Raw genomic sequence first — 27,590 nt, 5'->3', positions numbered from 1 at the left:
CGTAGCTGTCAAATGGAGGGACAGAAATCGGTCAGATTTCATTAAAAATATCTTCATTTGTGTTCAGAAGATGAACGAAAGCCTTACGGGTTGTGAACGACACAAGGGTGAGTAAATAATGACAGACTTTTCATTTTTGGGTGAACTATCCCTTTAAGATTACACAACATAGCTTTTTTGATAAAAAAAATAAATATATAATGCTATTAAAAAGAAGGTGAAACACCCTGCCAGGATGATTTTTTGTGGGAAATTGCACATATATATATATATATATATATGCTGCATTCCCACTGTCATAATTATGAGACGAAAACCTGTGATCTATATAGAGTCAGAAATGTCCTCGCATTTCATTTGAAGAGCTTTCCTGTGGTGAGTTACCATTCATAAAGTCTTTGCTGACAAGCTGAATGAATGAAACTACAGAAGCAGCCAAAGAAACATGTATTTTTGCACATGATGTAAACATAGTGCACACTGCCATCATCTGTCCATATGACAGAATGAACAATTCATCCTGCAATCTAAAACAATAACACAACTGTACACTGTTGGAATACAATTACAAAAATAAAAATCTACCTGTACAATGAATGAAGAGATGAAAAAAAAGAGAGACAGAAAGAAAAAAAGAAACATATAGGTCCTTTCTGTTTGCAGAACATCATGAGCACCAACAGATAAAAACATTATATTTATATCAATATTTCAATATAAATACATATGGGCATGAAAGGAAAAGGCAGATATCCAAATGTATGGATATAAATATCAGAGGAATGAGGACCTCAATATCATTCTTTAAACTTTGTCAGCTATTTCCAGTACCATCTACATGAACTACATCACAGCAGAAGTAAGGCTTCATTTTTTACCTGATTTCCGTGTTGATTTAGCCTAAATCATATCTTAAACATTCTTATCTGAAAGCTTATAAGATAAAATACAGACTAATTGGACATAGTGAGGCAATGTAGACCTTGTGGTTATAAAATCGATCACAAAACGAGTGCAAGAAAGTCACCTCGGGTGTAAAAAGAGCCACGGTCAACACTTCAAGATCCAGAGCGCTAAACATTTGTCCAACGTCTGGTCCAAGTGTGAAGTGAGGAGTGACGCAAGGATTCCCATTTCCAGTTGAAAGAACAATTCAGCTCCTATTTTCTGTGTATTACTGAAACACATATTATTTAAGATCAAACAAGAGTTCATGCTTAACAGTGTCTTTTCTCTTTACGGTTAGAGTCCACTCATATTCACATATTAGGATACATGGCATCTCCATGATATTTATGAATGCTGCATGCTTGGTGCTGTCATACAGAAATGCAGTTCAGTCTCAATTCTGGCTCAACAGTGTCTCAGCGTCATCTTCGCTCATATTTAAATATGCTTTTCTCTTCCTCTCAGCATTTCTCACACCGCTTGCCCATTTCCAGTCCCACACGAGCCAACAGCGCCGCCCTCATGGCCGAGTCCAGAACATTCTTTTCCGCCACTCTTTCCACAATAACTTCTGGCTTGTCCTCCTGGTTGGAAAAAAATATTAAATCTTTGTTTTTTGCTTTAACACATACATTAAAGGGGTGGTATAATGCCCTTTTCACAAGATGTAAAATAAGTCTCTGATGTCTCCAGAGTGTGTATGTGAAGTTTTAGCTCAAAATACCCCACAGATATTTTTATATAGCATGTTAAAGTTGTCACTTTTTGAGGGTGAGCAAAAAACGCATAGTTTTTGTGTCTGTCCCTTTAAATGCAAATGAGCTGCTGCTCCCGGCACAGGGGGCGGAGCTTCCAACAGCTTGTGTCATTTTACCTCACACTGACATGCACTGGAAATTTCAAAACTTTTAGCCTTTTATGTTCAAACCGGAGTCAGACAATGATGGAGAGACTCAAGAAGAAGTGACAACATGTAGAAGCAACAGGACATTTCTGAATGGTTAGTTGATGAATTTATGTAGCTTATGTGTAGTTATCTTCTAGTCATTGATTAGCATATTCTGTCATGATAATCTATAAATTGTGTTCAGGGGGCGGGTTATGTAAATATTAGGGTTGGTGATGTCACTAACCCGGGAGGAATGTGGTGTAGTCTCTACCAGCCGTTTATTGTAGTCCTTAAAATGCAATTTCTTTAAAAGCAAATATCTCCCTTTGCTTTGAACTTTGAGCGTTGTAACTTTGCAGATGTTGTTTATGCTCAAACAGCAACATTACACACTAACTAGAGTTAGAAAAGTGAAATCATAATCAACCACCCCTTTAACAACTAACAATAACAAAAGACTTTAATACCAGTCAAATATATATAGCGCTTTTCACAATATTCACTATTTCAAAGCAGCTTTACAGAAAATCATGATGTTAATGTTTATAAAATCTTTAAAAGTGTCATATTATTCCCTTTTTCAAAGTCTTGATTTTGGTTTTGGGGTGTACTAGAGTATGTTTTCATGCTTGATTGTTCAAAACACATTATTTTTCACGTATTTTACATTATTACAGCACCTCTCTCCTCAGTCTGGCCCGAATGCATCGGTTTTAGTTCATGTTTCGATGAAGCCCCTCCTTCCTAAATATTTTCCATAACTCTGTATTACAGTCATAATGTTTCCTTATGTACCATTAGTGATTGGTTAGCTGGCCCAGTGTGTTGTGATTGGCACCGCATGTTTGGGAAATGTCACTCCTCTTACCATAACCTTCTGCTCAGATGTAAATATTAAGGATGGCGTCAATTTCAAACCAATTTAAGCCTGATTCAGACTTCAGAACTGATTTCATGCACAGACTTTACAAGCATGGATTTCACAGGACGTTTCAGAGTGGTATGTTTATATAATAAACATATATTAAGGTATAATTTTTGTTGTTGTAATTTTGCATTGCCCTTAGCTAATACATAAAATGTATAATTGGAACTGTTCATAGAAAACGCAACTAAAAAATAATAAGACATAATTACAAGTTGTGATCCATAACCAACGTATAAACATATCGCTCTCTGCTAGTAAACTGTATGTATGCAGATAAAGATAGGCATACTTGTACTTGTATATCCAACTTTATATAAAGAGCTGGGCAATAATATAGTAATATTTTGTGATGACATAATAAATCAGGCAGTTGTGATTTGCTATATAGTATATGTATGTGAGTATGCTGTATGTACGCAAATAAAGTTAGGTAACACTTTATTTTCCAGTGTCATTGTTACATGTTACATGTAGTTACTATAGTAATAACTATAAATTATGCATAATTACATGCAACTAACCCTGAACCAAACCCTAATCCTAATACTAAGCCTATAGTAAGTGCATTTAGTTCATTAATATTACTCGGTACTTAAATGTCTAATTACACTGTAACAATGACACCTTAAAATAAAGTGTAACCTAAAGTTAGATATAATATACTGTATATCCAACTTTTTATATATATATATATATATATATATATATATATATATATATATATATATATATATAGCTGTGCAATAATACAGTATAAAGAGAATAATCCCCCAGTGTATTTTATAAAATAAACACAGATTGTTTATGGATAAGCTAATCCAGTAGCTTGAAACTCTTTGTAGCCTGTGATGCATTAGAATCTCAATGCAAACCTTGTGAACGATGAGCGATGTTATTTGCCCGTTGTCAGCTTGATAATCGAGCCAGAATAACTCTGTGCCAGTGTTCTCCTGCTCTGTGCCCGAGCTGCTCTCATTCCAGTCCTCTGCATTCACACCAGGCTCAGAACCATCTGAAATAAACCAGGTGTCCAAAAACACCAGCCCAGCAGCACAAAAAAGTATTTTGTCAATTTTAATTATTTAAAAGCCATTTTGCCAACCTGGCCCATTATATTCACAATTATAAATGCTTATTTAGCTGGTTATTATTTAGATTGCTAAAGGGTTAGTTCTCCTTCATGTCATTCCAAACCCGTAAGACTTTCGTTCATCTTCGCAACACAAATGAAGATCTTTTTGATGAAATCTGAGAGCTTTCTGTCCCTCCATTGACAGCTACGCAACTACCACTTTCAAGCCCCATAAAGGTAGTAAAGACATCATTAAAGTAATCCATGTGACTCCAGTGGATTAACCTCAATTTTATGAAGTGATACGAGTCTTTGTTTGCGCAAAAACACATAATTTACCCCTTCATTTACGAAATATTAATCTCCAATGCTCGTTCACTGTTCGAAACTTTTGCACAAACAAAGTGCTTGAGTCGCTTCATAAAAGATTAGACCACCATGAGTCACATGGATTACTTTAATGATGTCTTTACTACCTTTATGTGGCTTGAAAGTGGTAGTTGTGTTTTTTCATTTTTGATAGTGATAGTGGTAGTTGTGTATTTTCATTTTTGGGTGAGCTAACCTTTTCAATTTATTAATGGGTTTTTTTATATCAAGTTTTTTATTTATTTTTCGTTTTAAGTTAATAAGCAAAAATGCAAAGAAAGCACTTCTGCGGTTTTGATTTTCCAAAATTGTCAATTTTCCTTTTGTATGAGAAGCAATTTTGGCACTGTGTTGATCCCCACTGGATCCTCCAACAAAACCACACTTTACATTGTTAAATAATAATGACAGAAACTCTTTCTGCCTTTGTAACGTACTCTGATGGCGTGGATGGTAGACCTGGCGGTCGGGTCTTCGTGGACGGCGAGGGGTGGTGGTGTGTCTACGCCTCTGTTTCTCCTGGGCCTGTTTTACCTCCCTGTCATAATCATCCCTGTAGAAAGATAAAAAATATATATATATCACATATTTCAATGTTAATGAAGGGTATGAAGACACTGCCCAGAAGATCAGCCGGCCTTTAAGCTCATTCGAATGGAATTTTTTTTTACAGAAATCTAACAGAAGAAAACTAGACATACAAGAAAATTTCATCTACTTTCCAATATGACTATTATTATTATTCCTTTAAGTAAAATGCCCTGTATTGGCAATTGCGAGTTTATATCTCACAATTCTGACATTACTATTAAGTATTTAACTCGCAATTATGGGTAATTGTGACTTTTTACCTCACAATTCTGACTTTTTTTTTTGCAACTGCAAAATTCCTTGCAACTCTCACTTCTGAGTTTATACTTTATTTCTCATAATAATGAGGTATAAACTTGGAATTGCAAGAAAAAGTTAGAATTGTAAGATAAAATAAAAGATGCAATTATCTTATTTTTATTGTTTACCCTGTGACAGAAACAAGCTGCCATACTGTAGGACTGCAAAAGGAATTTAATGTAAATCTTTCAGGATTTTTAAAACTCAATACAACTCCCCCTTTAATTTCCAGTAGCAAGACAATATCTCAATCTAATACACGTGGAGTTATGATAAAGAATATATAGTATAATCTCCAATGTATTTATTATATTATAAAATCCAGTGGGGCTATAATATATTATACTGTACATAGGTCAGGTTTTCCTCTATTTAATTCCAAGAAGATTCTTATTGAATCCCATTAGGACTGGATTCATATTATGAAAGAACGTCCAACAGAAATCATTTAGATATTCCTTGTCATTTTAAGCTTTCGAACTACATGTTTATAGTTTTCAGATAAATCAGGCTACTATAACGTGCAATGAAAACACAATAACTAGCTACTACAACTGACTGTAATTGTGTGTAAGAGAGAGAGACCTGGCGATCTGATTCCTCCTGATGTGCTTCAGGAACCCGTGGCTCATGTCCAGTCGACCACCGGGCTTGTATTTAACACTCTCCTCCTCTGCATCACACATAACCTCCATGGTTCTGCACTGTTTATTAAATTACTCTCAAAATAAATTCATTTTAGCTTATTAAACATTGCATCTCCGATCACCGGGGGCCGAGAACTGCAGATATAAAAAGAAAACGTTGGCCAATAAAAACTACACTCCTAGCTGTCGAGTTTGTTTTTTCCACAGTTTCGCTTGTATATTGCTCTTTTTTTTTAAATCTAGCAGCGCGTATTTTTGTTTCATAAAGTAAAATCCATCATGCAATAGAAAGTGGCTAGTCGAGAAAGTACAGTACAGGACGTGTCCAGTGTTTGTTTTTCGCATCGACCCCGAGTTAATGTGCTCTTGGCCACCCCGTTTTAGAGCGGAAGTGGAAGCGGGATATTTGTAACGCTCGCTGAATGCGTGCGACGAGTGTTCATTCAACAGTGTGTTGACTTGAATTTATTTGTTATTAAACGTAAAATGATCGCAGGCGTGAAACGGGAGAGGGAAGTTGATGAAGACGAAGAAGAAGGTATGTCTGAAGCGTTTATTTGCTTGATTTCGGTTTAAATGTGGAGGCCTCTGTCTGTTTTTAACGTAACGTTAGCTGCTAAAATACCTTTACTGTTATTCGTTTAATAATAGTAGGCATGCAAAAACATACTAATCAAACGATTTATCTCCAGGAGATCGTATGTTTATGTTCTCACATGTGCAGAGGTGTAATGCACAGGAACACCGATGATAATATCTGTTTAATATCTGCTTTGATGTCATGTATTGTATTTCTGTCTGTCTGAGAGATCTCCATCATAGAGACCTGCATGTTTGGTTTTCATCAACGTGGAACTGTAAACAACATGATTTTAATGTTTAATGTTTGTTTACTTTCAGAAGTGCGTGTGAAAGTCGGTCGTGGTCATGTTGAAGATCGCAGAAGCCGCCATTGTCCATATCTGGACACAATCAATAGGTTCATTAATATGACTAACGTTATATGATGTTTATTATTGTAACCCAATGTTGCTCTTCTGCTTTAACACTCGCTCTTTTGTTTTGTTTTTTAGGAGTGTTTTGGATTTCGACTTCGAGAAGCTTTGCTCAATCTCTCTTTCACACATTAACGTCTATGCCTGTCTGATCTGTGGGAAATATTTCCAAGGTACATTTTTTACAATATATGATTTTTCATATCTGTTGACCAGTGGAAGATGATGGACTCTTATTTCTGCCATGGCATAGACTTTTTAGCTCGCAATTGTCTGTTTATAGCCAGCAATTCTGAATATGTTTATTATAATTGCAGGATATAAACTCATTTAGATATCAACTTGTGCAATTGCGAGGGAAAAAAAGTCAGAATTGTGAGAAAGTCGCAATTATCTTTAGCTTTAGGCCTAGTTTCACAGACAGGGTTTAGATTAAGCCAGGAATCAGGATTATGCCTTAGTTCAATTAGGACATTTAAGTAGCTTTTAAAAAAGTGCCTAAAAAAAACACATTACTGGTGTTTGTTTAAAGGAACATGCCGACTTTTTGTGACTTTAGCTTATTCACCGTATCCCCCAGAGTTAGATAAGTTCATACATACCTTTTTCATCTCCGTCTGTGCCGTAACTCTGTCTGACGCACCCACTGCTAGCCTAGCTTAGCACAAAGACTGGAGGTAAACGGCTCCAGCTAGCATACTGCTCCCAATAAGTGACAAAATAACGCCAACATTTTCCTATTTACATGTTGTGATTTGTATAGTCACAGCGTGTGCAAATAACAAGGTCACGTGAGACACAGCCATCTTCTAACCGTATACATACTGGGAACTATATTCTCTGAAGGCGAAGCACTGCTACTTCTGCGGAGTGATTTACTCCAACTCTGAGCGAACTCTCTGCTCCTCACCACGGGGCTTCTCAGGCGCTGCGAGCAAATCACTCCGCAGAAGTAGCAGTGCTTCGCCGAATATAGTTCCCAGTATGTATACGGTTAGAAGATGGCTGTGTCTCATGTGACACTTATTTGTGCACACTGTGACTATACAAATCACAACATGTAAATAGGAAAATGTTGGCGTTATTTTGTCACTTATTGGGAGCAGTATGCTAGCTGGAGCCGTTTACCTCCAGTCTTTGTGCTAAGCTAGGCTAGCGGTGGGTGCGTCAGACAGAGTTACGGCACAGACGGAGATGAGAAGGGTATGTATGGACTTATCTAACTCTGGGGGATACGGTGAATAAGCTAAAGTCCCAAAAAGTCGGCGTGTTCCTTTAAGACAAAACAATGACACTGACATTTTAAGATACGTCAGTGCAAGTTGCTTTCAGTTAAAACAGCTCAAACATGCAGTTTAGTCTGGGACTAGCTTAAGCCTTGTTTGTGAAACCGGGGCATTATAGTTTTATTCTGTGGCCGAAACAAGCTTCCATCCATCCATGGTCAACGGATAAAAAAATAAATAATTAAGTGCAAAAACAAGCTTTCATACAATGAGGACATCTGTTTCTCTAAATGGAAGTACTTGCATGGGCTAAATAATCAAAGTGACTATGTGATCTGTGTAATTTTGAAGAACACTGTTCAGGCTAATATTTTGGCTTATTTTGTTCCCGTCAGGTCGAGGTCAGAAGTCCCATGCGTACATCCACAGCGTTCAGTTCACACACCACGTTTTCCTGAATCTCCACACGTTAAAGTTCTACTGCCTGCCAGACAATTATGAGATCATTGACTCCTCATTAGAGGACATTACAGTGAGATACGGGTTTCCTTTAATCAATTTTAATCAAGTTTATTGACAATATAATATTGAGATTTTATTCTACCATCTTTTTGAAAAGTGTAATTACAGTAAAATAAAAGGTTTGTCTCAAATCATTCTCAAGTTAGTCTTGCACTGATTGTTCTAAATCTCTGATTCATTTCTTTATTTCAGTATGTGCTGAAACCCACATTCACCAAGCCGCACATCTCTGGCTTGGATAAGCAGGGAAAGCTGTACAGAGCCTACGATGGCACCACATATTTGCCTGGAATTGTGGGTCTCAATAATATCAAGGCCAATGATTATGCTAATGTGGTTTTGCAGGTAAAATATGCATCATATTGAGTTTATTAGTTTGACAAAACTGTCTGTAATCCAAATGGATGGACATTTTATATGCAATTCAAATACATAAATCTTAAAGTCTTTGCACACCGAGTCCGAAATTTTCGTCTGTCAACGAATACGAAAAAACGCATACGAAAATTTCAGACTTCAGTGTGTAAGGACCTTTAGGCTTAAATATTTTTTAATGTCACCACTTGTTTTCTCCTAAGGCGCTGTCAAACGTGCCCCCTTTGCGAAACTACTTCCTCGAGGAGGAAAACTATCGTGGAATTCGCCGGCCGCCGGGCGACATCATGTTTCTGTTGGTGCAGCGTTTTGGGGAGCTCATGCGCAAGCTGTGGAACCCGCGCAACTTCAAAGCCCACGTCTCGCCGCATGAAATGTTGCAGGCTGTGGTGTTATGCAGTAAAAAGAACTTTCAGATCACTAAGCAAGGTATATCACGACACACACTTGTGAATACTAATGCACTGCATCAGGGCTGGACTTTAACTTTTTTGCTCACCAGCCACTGTGGCGAGTGGTTTTCTAAAGTTACAAGCCACTTAGCATTTTCACTGGCCACAATTTTGACATTGATACCATGGGAAAAACTGCAATATAGATATTTTTAATATTATCTCATAATTTGGTAGCCGGTATAATAGGCTGTTGTCACTTTAAGACCTGACGTATGGATCCATTATCACAAAATCTGCTGGAATGAGTAAAATTATGCACAATCCCACGGCGAAATTCAAACCCTATGACACCAACAATATTCATCCAGAGCAAATAAAACAAGTGAGTGAGGAGAGGCGGGTTTGTGTGTCACTCGCTGTCGGAGAGATGAGAGAGCGAGAATGCACAGCTATAACTGTGTATTATGCGGAAGAGTTTCAGATATTTCAGTATCGTTATGTATCGAAAAAACAATATTTTTGACAACATTACATTCATTGCACTTAGTTTATTATTTCAGATGCCTTTTTAAAAGACTTGAAAATTGAAAAATGTAAAGTAAATAAAATTCAGCCTGAAATTCACCCACATTTGGTGGGTTGGCGGGTTAATAACAAGCCCTGTACTGCATACTGTGCTGTATATACAGTGCACTGGGTTAACGTTTTTCTTAAGCTGCTATCTTAGGTTCTAGGTTGCATGTTTAATTCAGAAAGTAGTGTAGTAGCATCAGGAAGAAGTCTGCCGTGGAGCTCGCAAGAGTGCAGGCTTGGCAAAAGTGCACATCAAGGGTGTATCGACCGCAAATAGTGCTTGCAAGCACCCTTCTGACACCTAAAATGGCAAATGGGACACCCTACGTTCTCGTGGACTTAACGGACACGTGCACGCAGCAGCCGTTGTAAGTCCACAAGACCGAAAGTGCATTTGAAGTGTGCCATTTGGGACAGGACCTAAGTCCCTTAAAGTCTGTTCACTTGGCGGACATATTTGCAACACCTCCGGCATCCAGGTAATTCAGGCATCCAAGACCAAGTCCAACATGAATGGGGAAATCCTGAACTCTCAAAAACTCCTTGCCACACTCAGAATAAAATAACATATTTTAAATCAGCAACCAAATCTGACATAAACTATCCCGTAAATGTTGTTTCTTATGCTCATATAGCTTTAGAAATGCTTATTTTTGAGGCTAGATGCGCATGTGCAGTCCTAAGTCTCAGAACAATGACAACCAGAGCTTCTAATGGCAGAGCTGCAGTGATGCGATGACTTTATCAATCAGCGATTGGATCTTTTATTTAGAAGGCGGGATTTATTACACCAGATTGTGCTTTGCACTTTCTCCCATTTATATATAAGTAATATGAGTGTGCCGTCTTTGTATGTGTAAAGTTAGTGTGGTAGAATGCTCAAACAGTAGTCTGTCATCACTTTTTAAACCGGTGTTGTGCTCTTTATCCTCTAGGGGACGCTGTTGACTTTCTCTCCTGGTTCCTGAATGCATTGCATGGTGCTCTTGGTGGGACAAAGAAGAAATCATGTGAGTTTTGTTTTGTGTGTTTCTGATTGACTTTATAAGAATGTGTTTGTGCTAGTTTTTCTTCTCAGTTGTAATCTTCATAAGTACAGGTGAAATAGTTTTTCTCTTCTGTCTACAGCCATACTCGCCAAGGTGTTTCAGGGGTCCATGCGAATCTTCTCAAAGAAGCTTCCCCATCCAGACTTGGTAGGTTTCTGCTGGACAGTTTCTGATTTGTGCTTGCTAAAACCATTTAAAGGGGTGGTTGATTATGATTTCAACTTACTTTAGTTAGTGTGTAATGTTGCTGTTTGAGCATAAACAACATCTGCAAAGTTACAACGCTCAAAGTTCAAAGCAAAGGGAGATATTTGCTTTTAAAGAAATTGCTTTTTAAGGACTACAACAAACGGCTGGTAGAGACTACACGACATTCCTCCCGGGTTAGTGACATCACCAACCCTAGAATTTACATAAACCCCGCCCCCTGAACACGATTTATAGATTATCAAGACAAAATATGCTAATCAATGACTAGAAAATATCTACACATAAGCTACATAAATTCATCAACTAACCATTCAGAAATGTCCTGTTGCTTCTACATGTTGTCACTTCTTCTCAAGTCTCTCCATCATTGTCTGAATCCGGTTTGAACATAAAAGGCTAAAAGTTTTTGAAATAATCAGTGCATGTCTGTGTGAGGTAAAAGGACACAAGCTGTTGAAGCTCCGCCCCCTGTGCCGGGAGCAGCAGCTCATTTGCATTTAAAGGAACAGACACAAAACCGCGTTTTTGCTCACCCTCAAAAAGTGACAATTTTAACATGCTATATATCTGTGGGGTATTTTGAGCTAAAACTTCACATACACACTCTGAGGACATCAGAGACTTATTTTACATCTTGTGAAAATGGCATTATACCACCCCTTTAAACAGTTTAGAAGGCATTTCTTTATTATTTATTTATACATGAGATGGGATTGTTGTGAACATTGAACAATAACGCTTGTGCTGGTGTCCCATCCGTCTTTAGAAAGAGGACAGAAAAATGCTGTATTTGCAATGTCAGATTAGATGATTTATTGTCGTCCTTGTTTTCTCAGCCTCCTGAAGAGAAAGAAGCCCTTCTCCTTAAGGAGGAGTACCAGGAGAAGATGTCGGAGTCCACCTTCCTCTACCTGACCCTTGACCTGCCCACCGCACCGCTCTACAAAGATGAGAAGGAGCAGCTCATCATTCCTCAGGTTCCTCTCTTCAACATCCTGGGCAAGTTCAATGGAAACACCGAGAAGGTTTGGATTTACTTTCAGATTTTGTATTATTTATTGTTTATAATAATTATTTGTCATAAAGCCTTTATATATAATGCATAAGTATTTTTAATGCATTAATTATGCATTATAATGTATTGTATGGTCTCATGAATTATTGTGTCCACAGTTATGATACATTAAAAAATATATCCGTTCATTTTTACACTTTTAGACAGTATAATGCATTGAAACACACGACGAACAACCAATTTCAGATGTAACAAGTAATCTGCAAATATCGCCATGCCTTTTAACTTTGGTTATAATTATTTATAAAAAAATATATAATATGTTGTTCATCTTTATGATGCATTGTATATAAAGGCTTTAAGTAAAGTGTTACCAAAATCATTTTCCTTAAAGCTGAAATGAATAAAAAATAGAAATGTTGCCTTTTTCCCCCCATTTTTCGATTAAGTTGAAGTGCTAGAATTACAAACACTGAAAAATAAATAAAAAACTAAATAGAAATATTAAAAAAACTAATAAAAATGATAAAAAGCACATAAATTACTAAAAATCAAACTAAAAATCAAAACATTAATAAATACTATAATTATTAATGCTAAAATAACACCAGAAGAGCCTTTTGGCTATTTTTCAAAATGTTTTTAATGATATTTTCATGGGAAAACAACCAATAGACATAAATCACCTGATGCATTTTTTTTAATGATAAAATATACATAGCTTTATTTTTTTTATTTGGTATTTAGCTTTATTATTATTTTTTGGTTACACTTTAACTAATGTTAACAAATGAGACCTTATTGCAATGTATTATCTAGCATGAACTAACCATGAGCAATACATTTGTTTATTAATCCTTTTTAACGTTCAGCTGTTTGTTTGTTTGTTTATTTTAGTTCAGTGCATTAATTAATGTTAACAAATACAAATTTTGATTTTAATATTGTATTAGTAAATGATAAAATAAACATGATGAACTAAGATGAATTAATGCTGTAGAATTATTGTTAATTATTAGTTCATGTTAACTGGGGCTGCACAATATATCGAAATTATCGAAATATTGCAAATGTATATATCGCAATATGAATATCGCAAAGGCTTGCAATATGTTTATGGGACTGTTAATACAATGTTTTTTGTGAAGAAAATGGCTGATATTGAATATGCCACTTAGTTTACGGCCAATTATATACAACAAACTTTTGACGTTTTTGTCACAGGAGTACAAGACCTACAAAGAGAACTTTCTGAAGAAGTTCCAGCTCACCAAACTTCCCCCATACCTCATCTTCTGCATCAAACGATTCACAAAGAACAACTTCTTCATTGAGAAGAACCCAACCATCGTCAACTTCCCCATCACGTATGTGACCGCTGCCGGCTCCGGATATATTTAGATTACACTCTTTTAGACTTGTCTATATTCTATGTAAATGTATTTTGAAATGTTCTTGTGAAAACACTCATGCACAACAGGAACGTTGATCTGCGCGAGTACCTCACAGAAGAAGCGCAGGCTACTGAGAAGTTCACGACCTATGACCTGGTGGCCAATGTTGTTCATGATGGAAAACCCACTGAGGGTTCCTATAGAATTCATGTTCTGCATCATGTGAGTGTGTCACCAACACTTTATTCCATTCAAAACAATAGCAGCTTTCTTTTTGGTATGTTTTGTGTAATATGTCTGCTTTGTAATGTTTGACAGGGCACAGGGAAGTGGTACGAGCTTCAGGACCTGCAGGTGATTGACATCCTTCCACAGATGATCACACTCTCTGAGGCGTACATACAGGTTTGCTACTTATTACTTTCTTTTGTCATTCGCAAGTTGATGGAGATAAAAACACGGCTGAGCGTGAGGTTTTATCAAGTGGATATTACATGAAAACTGGATTACACTTCATTTAAATAGTCCACTTTAAGGCCCCGATATACTTCAAGCGAAATTAAAAAAAACTAACTAGTGAACAGGGTAGGGTTGCACCAGCCGTTCGTAAGTTCTTTCTTAAATTGGAACGTAAAGTCCACACTAGAGGCTTAGTAACTACTAGCTAGTTTGTAACTAACTCTGTACTTTATTCGGTTGCACCATTTGTTCGTAAGGCAGAACGCAGCTTGTAGGTCGTAAACTCTCCGTAAAGTAATGTGTAGTCGCATAATATGATGATTACCCTCGATGATCCAATAGCAGCCTTCAAATACGTGAGCAGAAGTTGTTTAAATGCTGTGAATTTCAGTTTATCCTTCATTCTAACTTTTGCCTCACTTAATTCCATTAAACTCCATTAAATAGGACCCTTAATCATGAATAACATAAGTGTTTTTATATGTAAATAACATTCAGAAACTGTTAAGAATTGTTATGAAATTAATAAGGATAAATAAGTAATGATACAAAAAAAAAACATAAGAAATAACATTTATTGATTATGAATGATTTTATTTGACATGCACAACATGGACCAATGGGACAGATGCACACACTGCAGGATAGGGTGACCAGATGAGATTGGCTGAAATTTGGGACGGGGTGGGGTGGGGGTGGTTTTGGGGTAGGCCTACTATGATATTAGACTACATAGCCTATAATAAAAGATAATGAATTTCAAACCTGAACCAAACACATTTTTATTCAAAGCTCAACAGTCTGTCATTAGTCTTTAGCCAGCCACAAAAAACAACAACATTAAAATCATGAACTCAAATGTCATTGTGGAAAAAAAAAAAAAAGACTGTTGTAACAGTGCGTAAATCAGACCTTTCAGGCTATAGCCTAACGCTAATAAGCCTTATGCCAAAATTATTATTACGACTAAATTGTCGGTCATTAAATAAGAAAACTAAATAATTGTGTAGATGATTTGCTTTGTGTAACTCGACATCAGACATAAGGCTGAAGTTTTTTTGCACACAGTGCCGCGACCAATCTATCACTCCTTTATAGATAAGTATGGTTTGGATTAGGAGAATAAGTTGACATGTACTTGCAAAGTTACTTATAGTCATTATTAGGGCTGTAATCAACCAAAGAAAATCTTGGTCGGCTGAAGTCCTGAAATTTTCGACTAAAAATGACGTTAGGGAAAAAAACCCGTTAAATTAATTAGCTGCGCAGTACTTGGTAGCCTTGTTGTCCGCCTAAATGAATTATAAATAAACATAAAAAAACTAGTAGGTTATTTGCAGTATATTAAATCGTTTTTTACCTAATTATTTTGCACTGAAATGAGTCTGACACACGAGTCTGTCGGCTCTGACAGCGTTGCATCACGTGCACCTGCGCAATATCAGAGCCTATGATTTACGAAAATAGTACTATGTTGTCAACTAGTGATATCATCACAAGAACTTTTGAGGAATATGCAACATAATTTAGATAATTGTTTTTGTCATATGTATTATAATAACTGACAGACACTGTCTGTCAGTTATTATAATACATATGACAAAAGACACTATCATTTCATTGCAGCTTGCACAGAGCGAGGCTGAACATAGGAGCTCAGCTTCGCGGCTGAGACACGAATAGACTATTAACTTAAAGCTTTTACTCTTAAACACCAAAGGCACGTCCACTATAATAAAAAAAATGTTTATTAAACAAACCAGATCAAGTAATAATATTCAGTAAAACTTCTAGTATACTTTCTTCAATCTGTCTCTCTTCTCCGGTGGGTCGGGCTAATCCAAAAGAAGTGAAAACAAGGGGGGTGTTCTGAAGACAGACTGTTACCTGTGAAACAGGGGTGCTCTGAAAACACCCCCATTAGCAATTAGTGCTTTCCACCTGATGAAATGAACGCGGCAAAAAATCGACCAATCAGAATTTTGGTCGAGCAAGAACGTATCGACCAAATAATCGACTAATTGACTGGGAGATTACAGCCCTAGTCATTATAATGTCTGTTGGGGAACATCACAATAAATAAAGAGTTAGCCGATATTAAGCAGACAGTCTACTAATACTCTAATGAGAGTTAGCTGATATGTAGTTGGAAAGTTACTTATAGTTAGTAAAATGTCTAACGTGGACTATCGAATTGAAGTGCTACACAAAGTTGTTTTGTTGACAGATTTTTTTGGTTTGCTTTTGATTTTCAGTGTTCAATAAGACCCATGATTCACAGTTCACATTCACTTTCCTGTTATAGCAACAAAATAGATGAAAAATGGACTCTTGGTTATTGTCAGCAGAAGTGATTTCATCCGTTGTGTTGACTCTGACATCCTTGTCAAAAGGGGCTTTCAAACCGGAGGAACCTTCACATGGTTCCTAGAACAATGGCGGATGTACCTGTATTTTGCCGTGTTCACACCGCAGGAACTGGGGACGATTTAAGTTCTAGGAACGTTCTTCCCCTTTGGGGAAACTAAATTATTTTCAGAGTAGGGTCTAACCCAGCACAATAGGAACTACCAGTGACGTTAGTGTGCGCTGATTGGCCGAGCGCATGCAAAACAACAGCACCTGACATTTTTAAAAACAGTGTACACACAGATTATAGCCTATACATTTACTCAGGCTGTGGCGTTCTCTGCGCCGTCAAAATAAGTCACAATATTAGTTCTCGGGGATAAAGGTTGAAGACCCAACTTTATGCATGTTTTGTAAGATTCCCCTATCTGTTAAACATATTTTTATTAGATTGTCCTGGACTTAATACATGTAGATTGCTCTTTTATGAAGTTCCCTCACTTAAGGACTTATTTAGTAAGATTATGCCTGAAAAGGTTTTGGATTTTTTTTAATCATGTTAATTTAAAAAATCTTGTATAATATGACTTTCTGTTTTTGTTTGTTTGGTTTTTATTGTATTTATATGATATTTGTATTTTTGTAATATAATTTTTGCTATGAAAACAGCTTTGAATCATGGCAATATAACTAAATAAAACAATCTGAATCTGAAAGTTCTCGGGGAACCACCTTGACGACTAGTTCCTAAAACTGAGTTCCTAGAACTGCGAAAGCCCCTAATGAAGAACGCACAGTTTCTCTTTTCAAATATGTTTGAGGAAGTGCTCAAGTACTTTTGTGGATTTGTATTATTATTATTATTATTATTATTATTATTATTATTAAATCATATATATTAGCATTATATAAGATGATGGATACTGTGGTCGTTGCAATCAAAAATGTTAAATATATATGTGTCTTGCAGATCTCTATTCTGAATCATTGTAAATGTTTTTGAGACTTCACCACACAACCTTATTTCACATATTTCTTCTTTTGCAGATTTGGAAGAGACAAGATAAAGAGGATGGAGCAGACAGCCATAAAGGGGCATAGGATGCCCAAAAAACGCAGCATACGCGAGTTGTAAATGAAGTGTTCCTGAATGCAGCACTGGAACCCTGGCTTCAAGAATGACCAGATGAGTGACAGTGACAATGAGAGACATTCACCTTAAAGGGATAGTTCACTCAAAAATCCAAATTCTCTCATTTACTCACATTCATGCCATTCGACGTGTATAAGACTGACTTTCTTCAGATAAACACATATTTAGGAAAATAATCTATATCTGTCAGTTCATATAATGCCATTGAATGGCTGAAGCTTGATCATGACAGTGACCCTTACGACCCCAGTGGATGAATCGATGTCTTCTGAAGCCAAACGATAGGTGTATGAGAAAAACACTAATAGATTTTACTTTAATTATAAATCAATGCTTCCAGTCTACTGTCGTACGAGCGTTCTTGAGGGGGACAAAACAGCATTGATTTATAATTAAAAAAGTTAAATCTATTAGTATTTTTCTTACACACACCAACCGTTTGGCTTCAGATGACATCGATTCATCCACTGGATTTGTATGGATCACTGTCACGAACGCTGTGTGGTTTTTCAAGCGTCAAACAAGCTTCAGCCAATCAATTGGGTTATATAGACTAACAGAGATGGACTTTTCCCCCCTAAAAGTCTTCCATTTGTGTGTATCTGAAGAAAGTCATATACATTGAGGATGGGAAGAGGATGAGTGAATGAGTATTTTCATTTTTGAACGAATTATCCCTTTAAATCCTGAGGTTTCATTTCATATAATGATGCTAAGAAATCTGTAAGGTGAACGTAACGCATTTCTGTTCCTATGGTGATTTTTTTTTTTTTTTTTTTTTTAATGATTTCAGTTTTATTGTGACTGTTCCTTTGCCTATAAAGTTTGGCAGTTTGTAGTATGAGACCTTTTATTAAAGTTTTCAAGACTATAGACTGCATCTCATTCGGCTCTTTAGAAAACAAGTATTGTGAATAAGCAGCTAGACCAAAACCCTCACACTTGAGATTGCTTTTGTTTTAAGAGTTCAATCAATGCTTATGTGTTTGTTGGTGAAATTAATAATAGGATACGTAGTGTTCTTATACAGCATTGCCACAAACAACAAGACAAATCCAAAGGCAGTTTGTTTTTTGACAGATTTTTCGTGAAGATAATTGTAAAAGGCCTTATTTTGAATTGTCACCGTTAAAAGTTCATTTTAAATTGCCTAAAGCAATTTTCCCTGAATTAACTACTTACAATGCCTTGACATACAAATGAGTTTATTTCTTGCATCTTCTCAACACAAAAATGAGGATGCAAAGGCTTCATATATTGTTACACACACAATGCATGCTATAAGATTTCCTATAGGCTAAGTTCACTAGTTTGTTATTACATATCTACTCAGTGTGGTTTGGATTATGGAACTATAGACACAACACATAAATGATTGGCAGTAATTAAGAAAGGTTATATTAAAAACTGTTCTGTAAATAAAGGTAATTTTTGTGTCTAAAGGAAGTGAATACAAAAAGCTTGGTCAAGTGAACAGTCTTATTCGATTGATCACTTTCACTTGTGTCCTCTGCAAAGGTAATCTTCCTGTTGACAAAACACACAAAAAAAGAGTTACTTAATGTCAGAATCTCCAGTCCGTTCAGCATCCCCAAAGATATTGGTAAAGTTGAGCAGTTCTTACCTGACACTTGCTGATGAATGGTTGTTTCCCATCGCTCTTCAGGAGCCTGTGGCCATGAAGCTTCACAAACCCTTCACACTAGAACAGGAGAAACAATACAGTCAGTCTACTGCTTTTTCTGAAACACGTGTCGCCACTGTCAGACAGTCTTTGAGTGTGTACGTCACTATTTTACACAGATTTTGTCCAAGGATTGTTATGATGTATTGTGCGTGTGATCATTACTTGAGGAATAGCATTAGGGTGGAGGTGGCAGATCTTCTGGAGCAGGTCAGAGGTCTGGATCTCGGTTGCGTTGTGACCCAGATGAAACCGGGAGAGGGCCGCCAGTATCTTACAGGAATCGCAGTCTGTGGACACTGGAGAGGATGTGCATAATTCATATAAAGCATGATCACAATCATTCACAAACATAAATGATTCTTCAATCAGTTCTGGTCTGAGAAACTGAAGTCAGTGGTTCTCAAACCTTCCATGGCAAGAACCATGTCAGAATATCTGAACATTAAGTACCACCTAGTCTCAAAAAAAATGTATTAATCAACTTAGGTCACGCTACTATTCGATGTGATGAGTGATCAACCCGTTCTTGAGAAACAACTATTTTATGAGGTGTTGGTTTTGATTTGTATGATGTGATTCATATTCAGATTGTTATGAAAAAGTACAAATGGGATCTCATTTAATGAGCCACTGCAACAACATATTTGCGAGTGATTTGCCTCAAAAACAAAGGTCCACTAGGTAGTGCATATATATATATATATATTTATTAGACCTCCACCCAACGTAAGGTTTGAGCCACAGCTGCCCTAAACTAACAGTGTTGGTTATAACCAAAATCTTTTTTTATGTTTCTGTAATGGTTAATCCATCAGTATGTGTGAGCTCGTTCGTCACAGTTGGCCAAGTCAAAGTCCGGACTTGAATCCCATTGAACAAATTTGGGATTTGGTGGATTCAAAGATAGATCGCACCAAAGTTCAATCAAAAGCAAATCTTTGGGAACAACCAGAAACTATTTGGAAATCAATAACAACAGAGACTGTGGAAAAGTACAGTACATAAAAACAAAGCCAGCAAGAATGCAAGCTGTTATCAAGGCCAAAGAACGCCATACAAAATATTAAGGGTAACATTTTATTTTACAGTGTCCTTGTTACATATGTTACATGTACTTACCATAGTAATAACAGTAAATTATGCATAATTACATGCAAATAGCCCTCAAACAAATCCTAATCCTACCCTAACCCTATAGTAAGTACATGTAGTTGCTTAATATTACTCAGTACTTAAATATATAATTACACTGTAACAATGACACCTTAAAATAAAGTGTAACTATATTAAATTATTTGGTTATTATGTGTCAGTAAAGACTATTAAGTTGTTTCAGTTTGTTATATGCCTAATAAATGACAATCAAATGTTTAGTTTTAAACAAGTTTTTGACAGATTGCTAAAATATTTGTGAACACATTGCCACAGTTTGAAAGCTGCGAGTCTATGTGATAAGACTGATGAACCCGATCTCATGAGATTATTTTACGAAGTGGCGATTCCTATTAATTTGTACAATGTGATTTGTATTTGGTTCATAGGCAGATTAAATGAAATCAGAAATTCATGTGAAATTGTCACCACAAGAGCGCATGTGCTCAAAAACAAAGGTCCACTAGGTAGTGAACAAAATTTTAAAAGGGGAATATATATGTAAAATTAAGATTGGGTTATATTTTTTAAACTTTCAGTCTCTTATTGATTTCCACAGAAACTATTCTATGTGAAAAGACTGTGGTCACTGATCAACCCAATCTCAACACCAATTCTCCAAAACGTAAAGCAGTTTCCCGTGAGTTTGTGGCTCTGATGGCACTCACACTACTCACATGTCATGGGAGTCTCCGGGAAGAGGCACAGACCCAGAGCTGCGCAGATGGTGTGTGGAGGGAGAGAGGACAACAGGAGATCGATCAGCTTCTTTCCATACGTTTCTATGAAGTTGTCACACTTTTCCTTATAATGCTCAGGCAAATGATCGCAGATCTTCTCCAGAAGGTTCTCTATAATCTCCTAAAACAAGACGGAACAAATGGAAAATAACCCAGGAGCGTTTAATACTCAGGTGCTAATTAAAACATGAACATATTTACTAGTAAAAAAAATTCTTACTGCAGTTCTCTTTTCTGGCAACATGCTCTCAAGTGTCTTTATGAAGAACAGACAGAAGGTGCAGAGGGGATTGACATGAACCTAAGAAACAAAGCAGAACGTGAGCTTTATTTAATATGTGTTTATGACTAGAACTACTCAGACTAGTTGCATGGTCTCAAACCTTTTCTTTTCAAATTTAAAGATACTTGAATGTATCACGGATTTTGTCTCCCAATAAAACCAAAATAGTGCATAGCACTTTTCAGCTTTGCAGAAATTCATAATGTTAAAGTTTATAATACCTTAATGCCTTATAGTCCACATTGAGCAGATTAGAGCTGGGCGATTGGATAGTTTACAGTTAGCGATGATATAAATGATTAACCAGATGAGATTTGCTATATAGTAAATATCAGTGTTGGGAAAGTTACTTTTAAAAGTAATGTGTAACAATATTGTGTTACAAGTAAAAGTAACAGTTACTTTTTGTGGAAATTAATGCATTTTTATGCTTTTTACATTACTTTTCCTCACCTGGTTGAGGCTGGCTCCTTCAGGCCTTACAGGTGTTTTTTTTTTGTGTGCATGTTTTTAATGCAGTAATGCATTCAGCAACATACTAAAATACATCTTTATTGTCTTTTAAAAACACGTTTAGAATATTATTACTGTATATCCTAAGCACTTACTTTTTCACAAAAATGTCTCAGAATGGCCCTCAGAATATTTTTGCTGTATGAATATCTGAATATCTCTCTCTCTATATATATGTATATATATATGTATATATATATAGAGAGAGAGAGAGAGTATATATGAAAGAACAGAGCCTCTGCTTAAAACAAAACGTGCTTTTTTCTTCTAGTTTAATGCATTTATTTTTTATCAAGACTTAAATGTGGGTAAGTTTAATAAAGAAGTAACATTTTGAACAAAAAGCTGAGAAAATCAGTTTTAGACTACTAGTGTAATAGCGGCCACTACCATATAACAGTGAAAACATGGATTTCATGAAATATCTGTCAATGGCGGGGAAAGAGTTAAGAAAAATGTTTAAGCAAATTAATTAAACTGAAAAGTAATGTGCATTACTTTGTAAAAACAGTAACTCAAATATTAATGTGTACATTTCTAAAGTAATGCGTTTTTTACTCGTTTTTTTAAGAACTTTACTAGTTACATCAAAAAAGATACATTTGAATATGTAATGTATGTGACTCCCAAATATTGCTTTATGTGGGTGTACTAAATGTATGTGGGTAAAGTTGGATATTTAAGTTAGTCATTTGTTTTGTGGTGATATTGAGGATTGTAAAATTTTGCTGCAGTGACAAATTTCAGCTAAAATTATAAGATGATATTCACTGTTATATTTATAATATCATAGACTAAGATTTTAGTCATCTCATCCACTCCTGAGAAGTTTCATCAAAGTTGATTGAAAGTCATGCCATAATAATTGTTATCTTTAGTCCCCAAGTGTGCAAGGATTAAAAACTCCCATTTGATGAGAGATAGAGAGAGAAAAAAACCCTTTGGAGAATTTGTTTTCCCTGCTTAAATCAATCGAGACTAAAGCCAGGCTCTTTTTTACAGTCTTCATTGGAAAGCAATGATTCAGATGGTCTGAGTGATGAGTTTTTCAAGTCTAAAACTGTGTAAACTTTGACCTGTCTAACACGTACCTCTTGACTAGTTCCTCTTGAGGGTTTTGCATAGAGTAAACCATGTTCATTCAGGCCAACCATGATCTCTGACGGCGCTTGTCTCTCAGACTGGACGCCACACAGTCCCAACATTGAGCAAATGTCACCATTTTGATTCTGCGACAAGGGTTAAAAACATCTGGTTTTCAGTGCTAGGGTATTATTCATGTAAGGAAGATATTGCTTTATATATATTTTAAGTATTTAGATTTAAGAAAGAGTTAAGTCAGATAAAGTCAAATTGGGATGAACTCACTGCAAATGCACTGAAATATTTGATGACCAAATGCACATATGTCCTCGCTCCATCCATACACAACGGGATGACGGGGTGTTCGGAACAAAACTTGTCCAAAGCGCTTTCAATAAGATGCTGTGAAGAGGGAACAATTTAAGATCAATATATAACCAACTCCAAATCATTCATAACAATGAGTTTAAAAAAAACAAACATGTAATTTAGTTGAAGCTTCTATTCAAAAGCAACTTATCACAGAAACAGAAACTACATCACTCGGCTGGCAGAAAAACTGAAAATAATGCAGCTGGAAATGTCACTTCTCTACAAGTGTGACGACTGCGGCGTAAGCAGATTGTGTGAAAGCATGAAGGAGATCATATCAACTGGTGTGAATTATTGCCATGAGATTGTGTTGAACAGAAGGAAATTACCAGGTCTGGCATAAAGAAAACAAGCATGCAAACACTGGATTAAAATTACCGTTTTAAAAATTGATTTACAGAAAGTGTTGCGTTAAATGTTTCAGTATTAGTGTACACATCACACACACAATATCACCTGAGTGTCTTGACTGGAGAGCATTTCCGTCAACAACTGTACGATCTTGTTGCAATCGCTGCACATGTTGTTCATCTACAGGAGGATGACAGTGGAATAAGGTTATATTCTGTGAGCTGATTTGATGTAATATGAATAAAACCTTTAAACACATTTGAATTTGGTGCATTTCAGTGCTTTGTTTATTAGTCTGCATGGTAAAATACGAGAAAGATTAGTGCATACCATGTGTTGCAGTTTCTAACACAAAACCACAAACTCTCACAACCTCTTTTCTAGCGTTGGACGGGTCAAAGAACGAATCTATCTTTAATAGAAAGAAGGAAGTGTAAAAATTACCATATTCTCAAATCTTGTTTTAAGGATCACAGTCAGATTTTATATATTGATACGATCTTTTATTATTTGAAGGGTAGCCATTTCCTGTAACCTAACACAGATTAGTATAAGACAGTGACAAATAAGAATCAGTCTACTAATGGTCCAAATGGAGCAGAACCTGACCAAGAATTACAAAATACCTGACATTTGCCGTCTTAAAAACAAACAAACAAGCCCAGCTCTGGTGAGAAAAGTTACGCAATATTGCAACACATTACTTTCAATAAAAAGAAGCTAAGTAACGCAACATTGTAACATTACTTTCAATTAAAAGGAACTAACGCAATATTATTGAAAGCCTTTATTGTCATTGTATTTGCATACAATGAAATTAGGATAACTATTCATAATTGTTCAACTATAACATTACTTTCAATAAAAAGTAACTAAGTAACGCAATACTGTAACATTACTTTCAATAAAAGTAACTAAGTAACGCAATATTGTAACACATTAGTTTTAAAAGTAACTTTCCCCAACACAGCTTGTGACAGTGCAAGGCCTTCACTGCAATAGCAATAAGAAAAGTTAGAAAACTTGCGAATAATAAATAAGGTGGAAGCAACTTGTAGGTGATATGGACAAAAAAAAACCCAAAATATTTACATATACAGAGTAGGGTTGCCACCTTTGATTTGTGAAAAACCGGGACACTCAGATTATTTTTTCTGTTGGGGGGGGGGGGGGGGGGGGGGGGGGGGGGTAGTAATTTTAACTGTTAAAAATAATAATCTTGCAAATAAGTGTATTGTGATTGTCAAAACATTTTAGTAACTAAACTGAATTGTATTAGGTTTAGTGACAACATGTTACAATGTTTATATGGTAAAATGTCTGGTAAGATACATTTTTTTATTATTGCTTGAAACAAATTTCAGGATTTCAATTCAGTTCAATTCTTGTGATTTGATTTAATTGACTGATTTGGATAAATATTAAGGTACACAAGATAGGCATTAATTTTTCTCAAGAAAAAAATCTCACCAAATGCTGTAAACATACATACATACAGCTGGTAGTATTATTTTAGGTTAAAAATAACTTTATTTAACAAATTAAATATAATGCGTTTTTTTATTATAATAACAACTTTATTTAATGATAAGTAAATATAATAAATATGTAATATAGTAGCCTACACATGTTTAGCAAAATACTCTCTATAGCTCTTTTTTTCTAGCCAACTAACGTGCTTATATTATGGTCATCAAATGGCTTTCCTGAGGTAAATGTTATGTGACAATTGTTCTCCAGCTGTTTTATTGACCCTTTCCGCGGTTGAAAAACACTGATTGATCGATATTATGTATGATGAATATACATTTCGGTAAGTTGTACTGTTTCTTTTAACATTGTTCATTCGTGTTTATTTACTATTAGCTAGAGATGAGATGTTCACGTGCCGCTAGGGATCTTTCACGTCACATTTACAAACGCCAAAACGGTGTTTATTGTTTGAATTTCGTAATAAAATTTACAGAATCTGAGAGCTGAGATTTTTTTTTATGTCATAAGTAACCTGCTCTGTCTAGTCTGTCGGTCTCCGTGTCCTCTTTGCTTCGCGAGAGCGTGTGAAAAGTGTCAATTGTGCGTGGCAGCTCTGCAGTAACAGTAGAAGGACGGTTTAATTTGAAACCAGGAAATTCTACTGTAGAAGTACATTTTCACAAAAAACCGGGACAATTCGTGTCCCGGGAAAGAATATAAATTTTCCGGGACTGTCGCTCAAAAAAGAGAACAATCCCTGGAAAACCGGGACGGGTGGCAACGCTAATACAGAGTGGTTAAATGGGAGAATTAAATTAGACCTTTGATAAATCTAGAAAGAAGTTTGTCAGTTCAGTTGATTGTGTATACGCCCTAGTCTAGTTCCTGTGCACAAGTTTCATTTTCAGCCAAATGAAAGAAACAGTAAACGAGTAATCTCTTCACATGTAGCTCTGCTGTAGCAGTGTTTGACACGAGAGGAAAAAAATGGTCGTCAGAAGTTAATGCCTGCTATAGTGTGTCTTGAGGCAATACTGAGAATTCAACGAGTTCTTGAATTGTTAAAGGGATAGTTCATCATTTACTTACGTTAAATGAGAGGCCCCATTGACTTTTCACATTTTTGGGTGAACTATCCCTATAAAAGCATCTGTGATTCCCTTCTAAAGTAGCCTTTAATATAGCCAATGTAAAGGTTAACTAGGTGTATGCTGGCATGCCAGTAGTTTATTAAATAAATGAAAATGTAGGCTATAAAGGGATAGATTTCATCTGCATTGCTGCTACTGTAAATGCAAGTGGTCATATTCAAGCACTGGTGACTCACCGTGGAAAGGCTGGATGTTCGTGGTTCTGTGGGCCGAAGGTCTACATTTCTTGCCCATCCTATAGAGAAACCAGAGCATGTAAAGCATTCCTTGCTAATATGGAATCATATATAAACTACTTGACTAAAAGGCTACCAGGAAATCGAGTGTCAGCTTTGGAAAATAAAAGAGCTCATTTTAATTATCAAACCAGAGCATGTAAAGTATTTCTAGCTAATATGGAATTGACTTAGGGAAATCGCCTGCAAGCTTTTTTAATTCAACTGTCTATCTTGTTTTAACTTTTAACATAGTAAAATTAAGCAGTTTAATTATTAAATGTAATGGTGATGTTGGAGCAAAATATCACATAGCCATCTTTAGGTAATATTTCATCTCTCTTACCTGAGGACAGGGTAGAAGTAAAGAGAAAGAAAGAGACGAAGGCGAACTGCATGATGTTTTAATCGGAAGCGCTGTTCCATAAACCCGACGCTGTCTGTGTTCAACTGGTTAACCCAAACGTTTTATTGTATTTTGATGAGGAAGTAAAACCACCAGATCGTGACTGTCTGCCTGATTCGCTAAAACGAGCCTATGAACTGCAATGTAGTGAGAGGCTTTTAATGTAACATGCATTAATGTGTGTCATGAAATTAAATTGAATTTAAAGCCATTTAAAAAAAAAATTCCAAAGCTTCAAACGACCATAAATACTACATTTGGTTACATTTTGTGTGAATGTTTAAGGCTATATGTTGTAAAAAAAAAAAAAAAAAAAAAAAAAAGATTATTTATGTCATATTTATAAGCCCTATCCTTTCAAACACTTACCAAACACACACAAATGGGCTGATGGATAAATAAAATCTAAAACACCCTATTATTATCAAATCCTCCTGAGACACTGAATTATTTATTTATTTATTTAGTATTTATTCATGTCATTACATTGTTTAGACTAGAGCATAAGAAACAAATGAAAAACATTTGAAAAAAAATATATTTTATTCATGTTATGTAGTGGAAACCAGGACTCAATAATTATTTTGAAATGACATTTATTTCATTCACCAATACATTTTTAGGTTTCAGGATTTTTTTAAACCAAACTTTGTATAAAGATGATTCTCTGTTATAAAAGCTATAATGAAATGAATTGATATACCA

At 35.8% G+C, this 27,590-nt stretch overlaps 3 protein-coding genes across 3 annotated transcripts; 1 reads left to right on the top strand and 2 right to left on the bottom strand.

The window, feature by feature from the left end:
* Nucleotides 1-430: 430 nt before the first annotated feature.
* Nucleotides 431-6,126, bottom strand: cUnh2orf68 (chromosome Un C2orf68 homolog). The gene is made up of 4 exons (XM_084113338.1): nt 5,683-6,126; nt 4,644-4,759; nt 3,638-3,777; nt 431-1,532 (listed from the first exon to the last, which is right to left on the bottom strand). Exons 1-4 carry the CDS (start codon nt 5,790-5,792, stop codon nt 1,410-1,412), a joined length of 489 nt encoding a protein of 162 aa, XP_083969464.1. The 5' UTR covers nt 5,793-6,126; the 3' UTR covers nt 431-1,409.
* usp39 (ubiquitin specific peptidase 39) lies at nt 6,119-18,330 on the top strand. The gene is made up of 13 exons (XM_084113336.1): nt 6,119-6,282; nt 6,645-6,723; nt 6,818-6,912; nt 8,361-8,497; nt 8,680-8,832; nt 9,066-9,291; nt 10,766-10,840; nt 10,959-11,026; nt 11,926-12,114; nt 13,329-13,471; nt 13,585-13,720; nt 13,817-13,903; nt 17,354-18,330. Exons 1-13 carry the CDS (start codon nt 6,231-6,233, stop codon nt 17,405-17,407), a joined length of 1,494 nt encoding a protein of 497 aa, XP_083969462.1. The 5' UTR covers nt 6,119-6,230; the 3' UTR covers nt 17,408-18,330.
* Nucleotides 18,331-18,647: 317 nt separating this feature from the next.
* On the bottom strand, nt 18,648-27,026 carry sftpbb (surfactant protein Bb). Its single transcript, XM_084113337.1, has 10 exons — nt 26,826-27,026; nt 26,441-26,499; nt 23,746-23,820; nt 23,203-23,319; nt 22,926-23,063; nt 21,259-21,339; nt 20,976-21,159; nt 19,309-19,442; nt 19,084-19,161; nt 18,648-18,986 (listed from the first exon to the last, which is right to left on the bottom strand). The coding sequence occupies exons 1-10, from the start codon at nt 26,875-26,877 to the stop codon at nt 18,957-18,959; spliced, it is 948 nt and encodes a 315-aa protein (XP_083969463.1). The 5' UTR covers nt 26,878-27,026; the 3' UTR covers nt 18,648-18,956.
* Nucleotides 27,027-27,590: the final 564 nt, after the last annotated feature.

This window comes from Abramis brama, assembly GCF_963993115.1.
Source record: "Abramis brama genome assembly, chromosome: 5".
In the NCBI taxonomy this organism is placed as follows: domain Eukaryota; kingdom Metazoa; phylum Chordata; class Actinopteri; order Cypriniformes; family Leuciscidae; genus Abramis; species Abramis brama.
The sequence above is the reverse complement of the archived record's forward strand: the minus strand, read 5'-3'. Positions and strand labels throughout refer to the sequence as shown.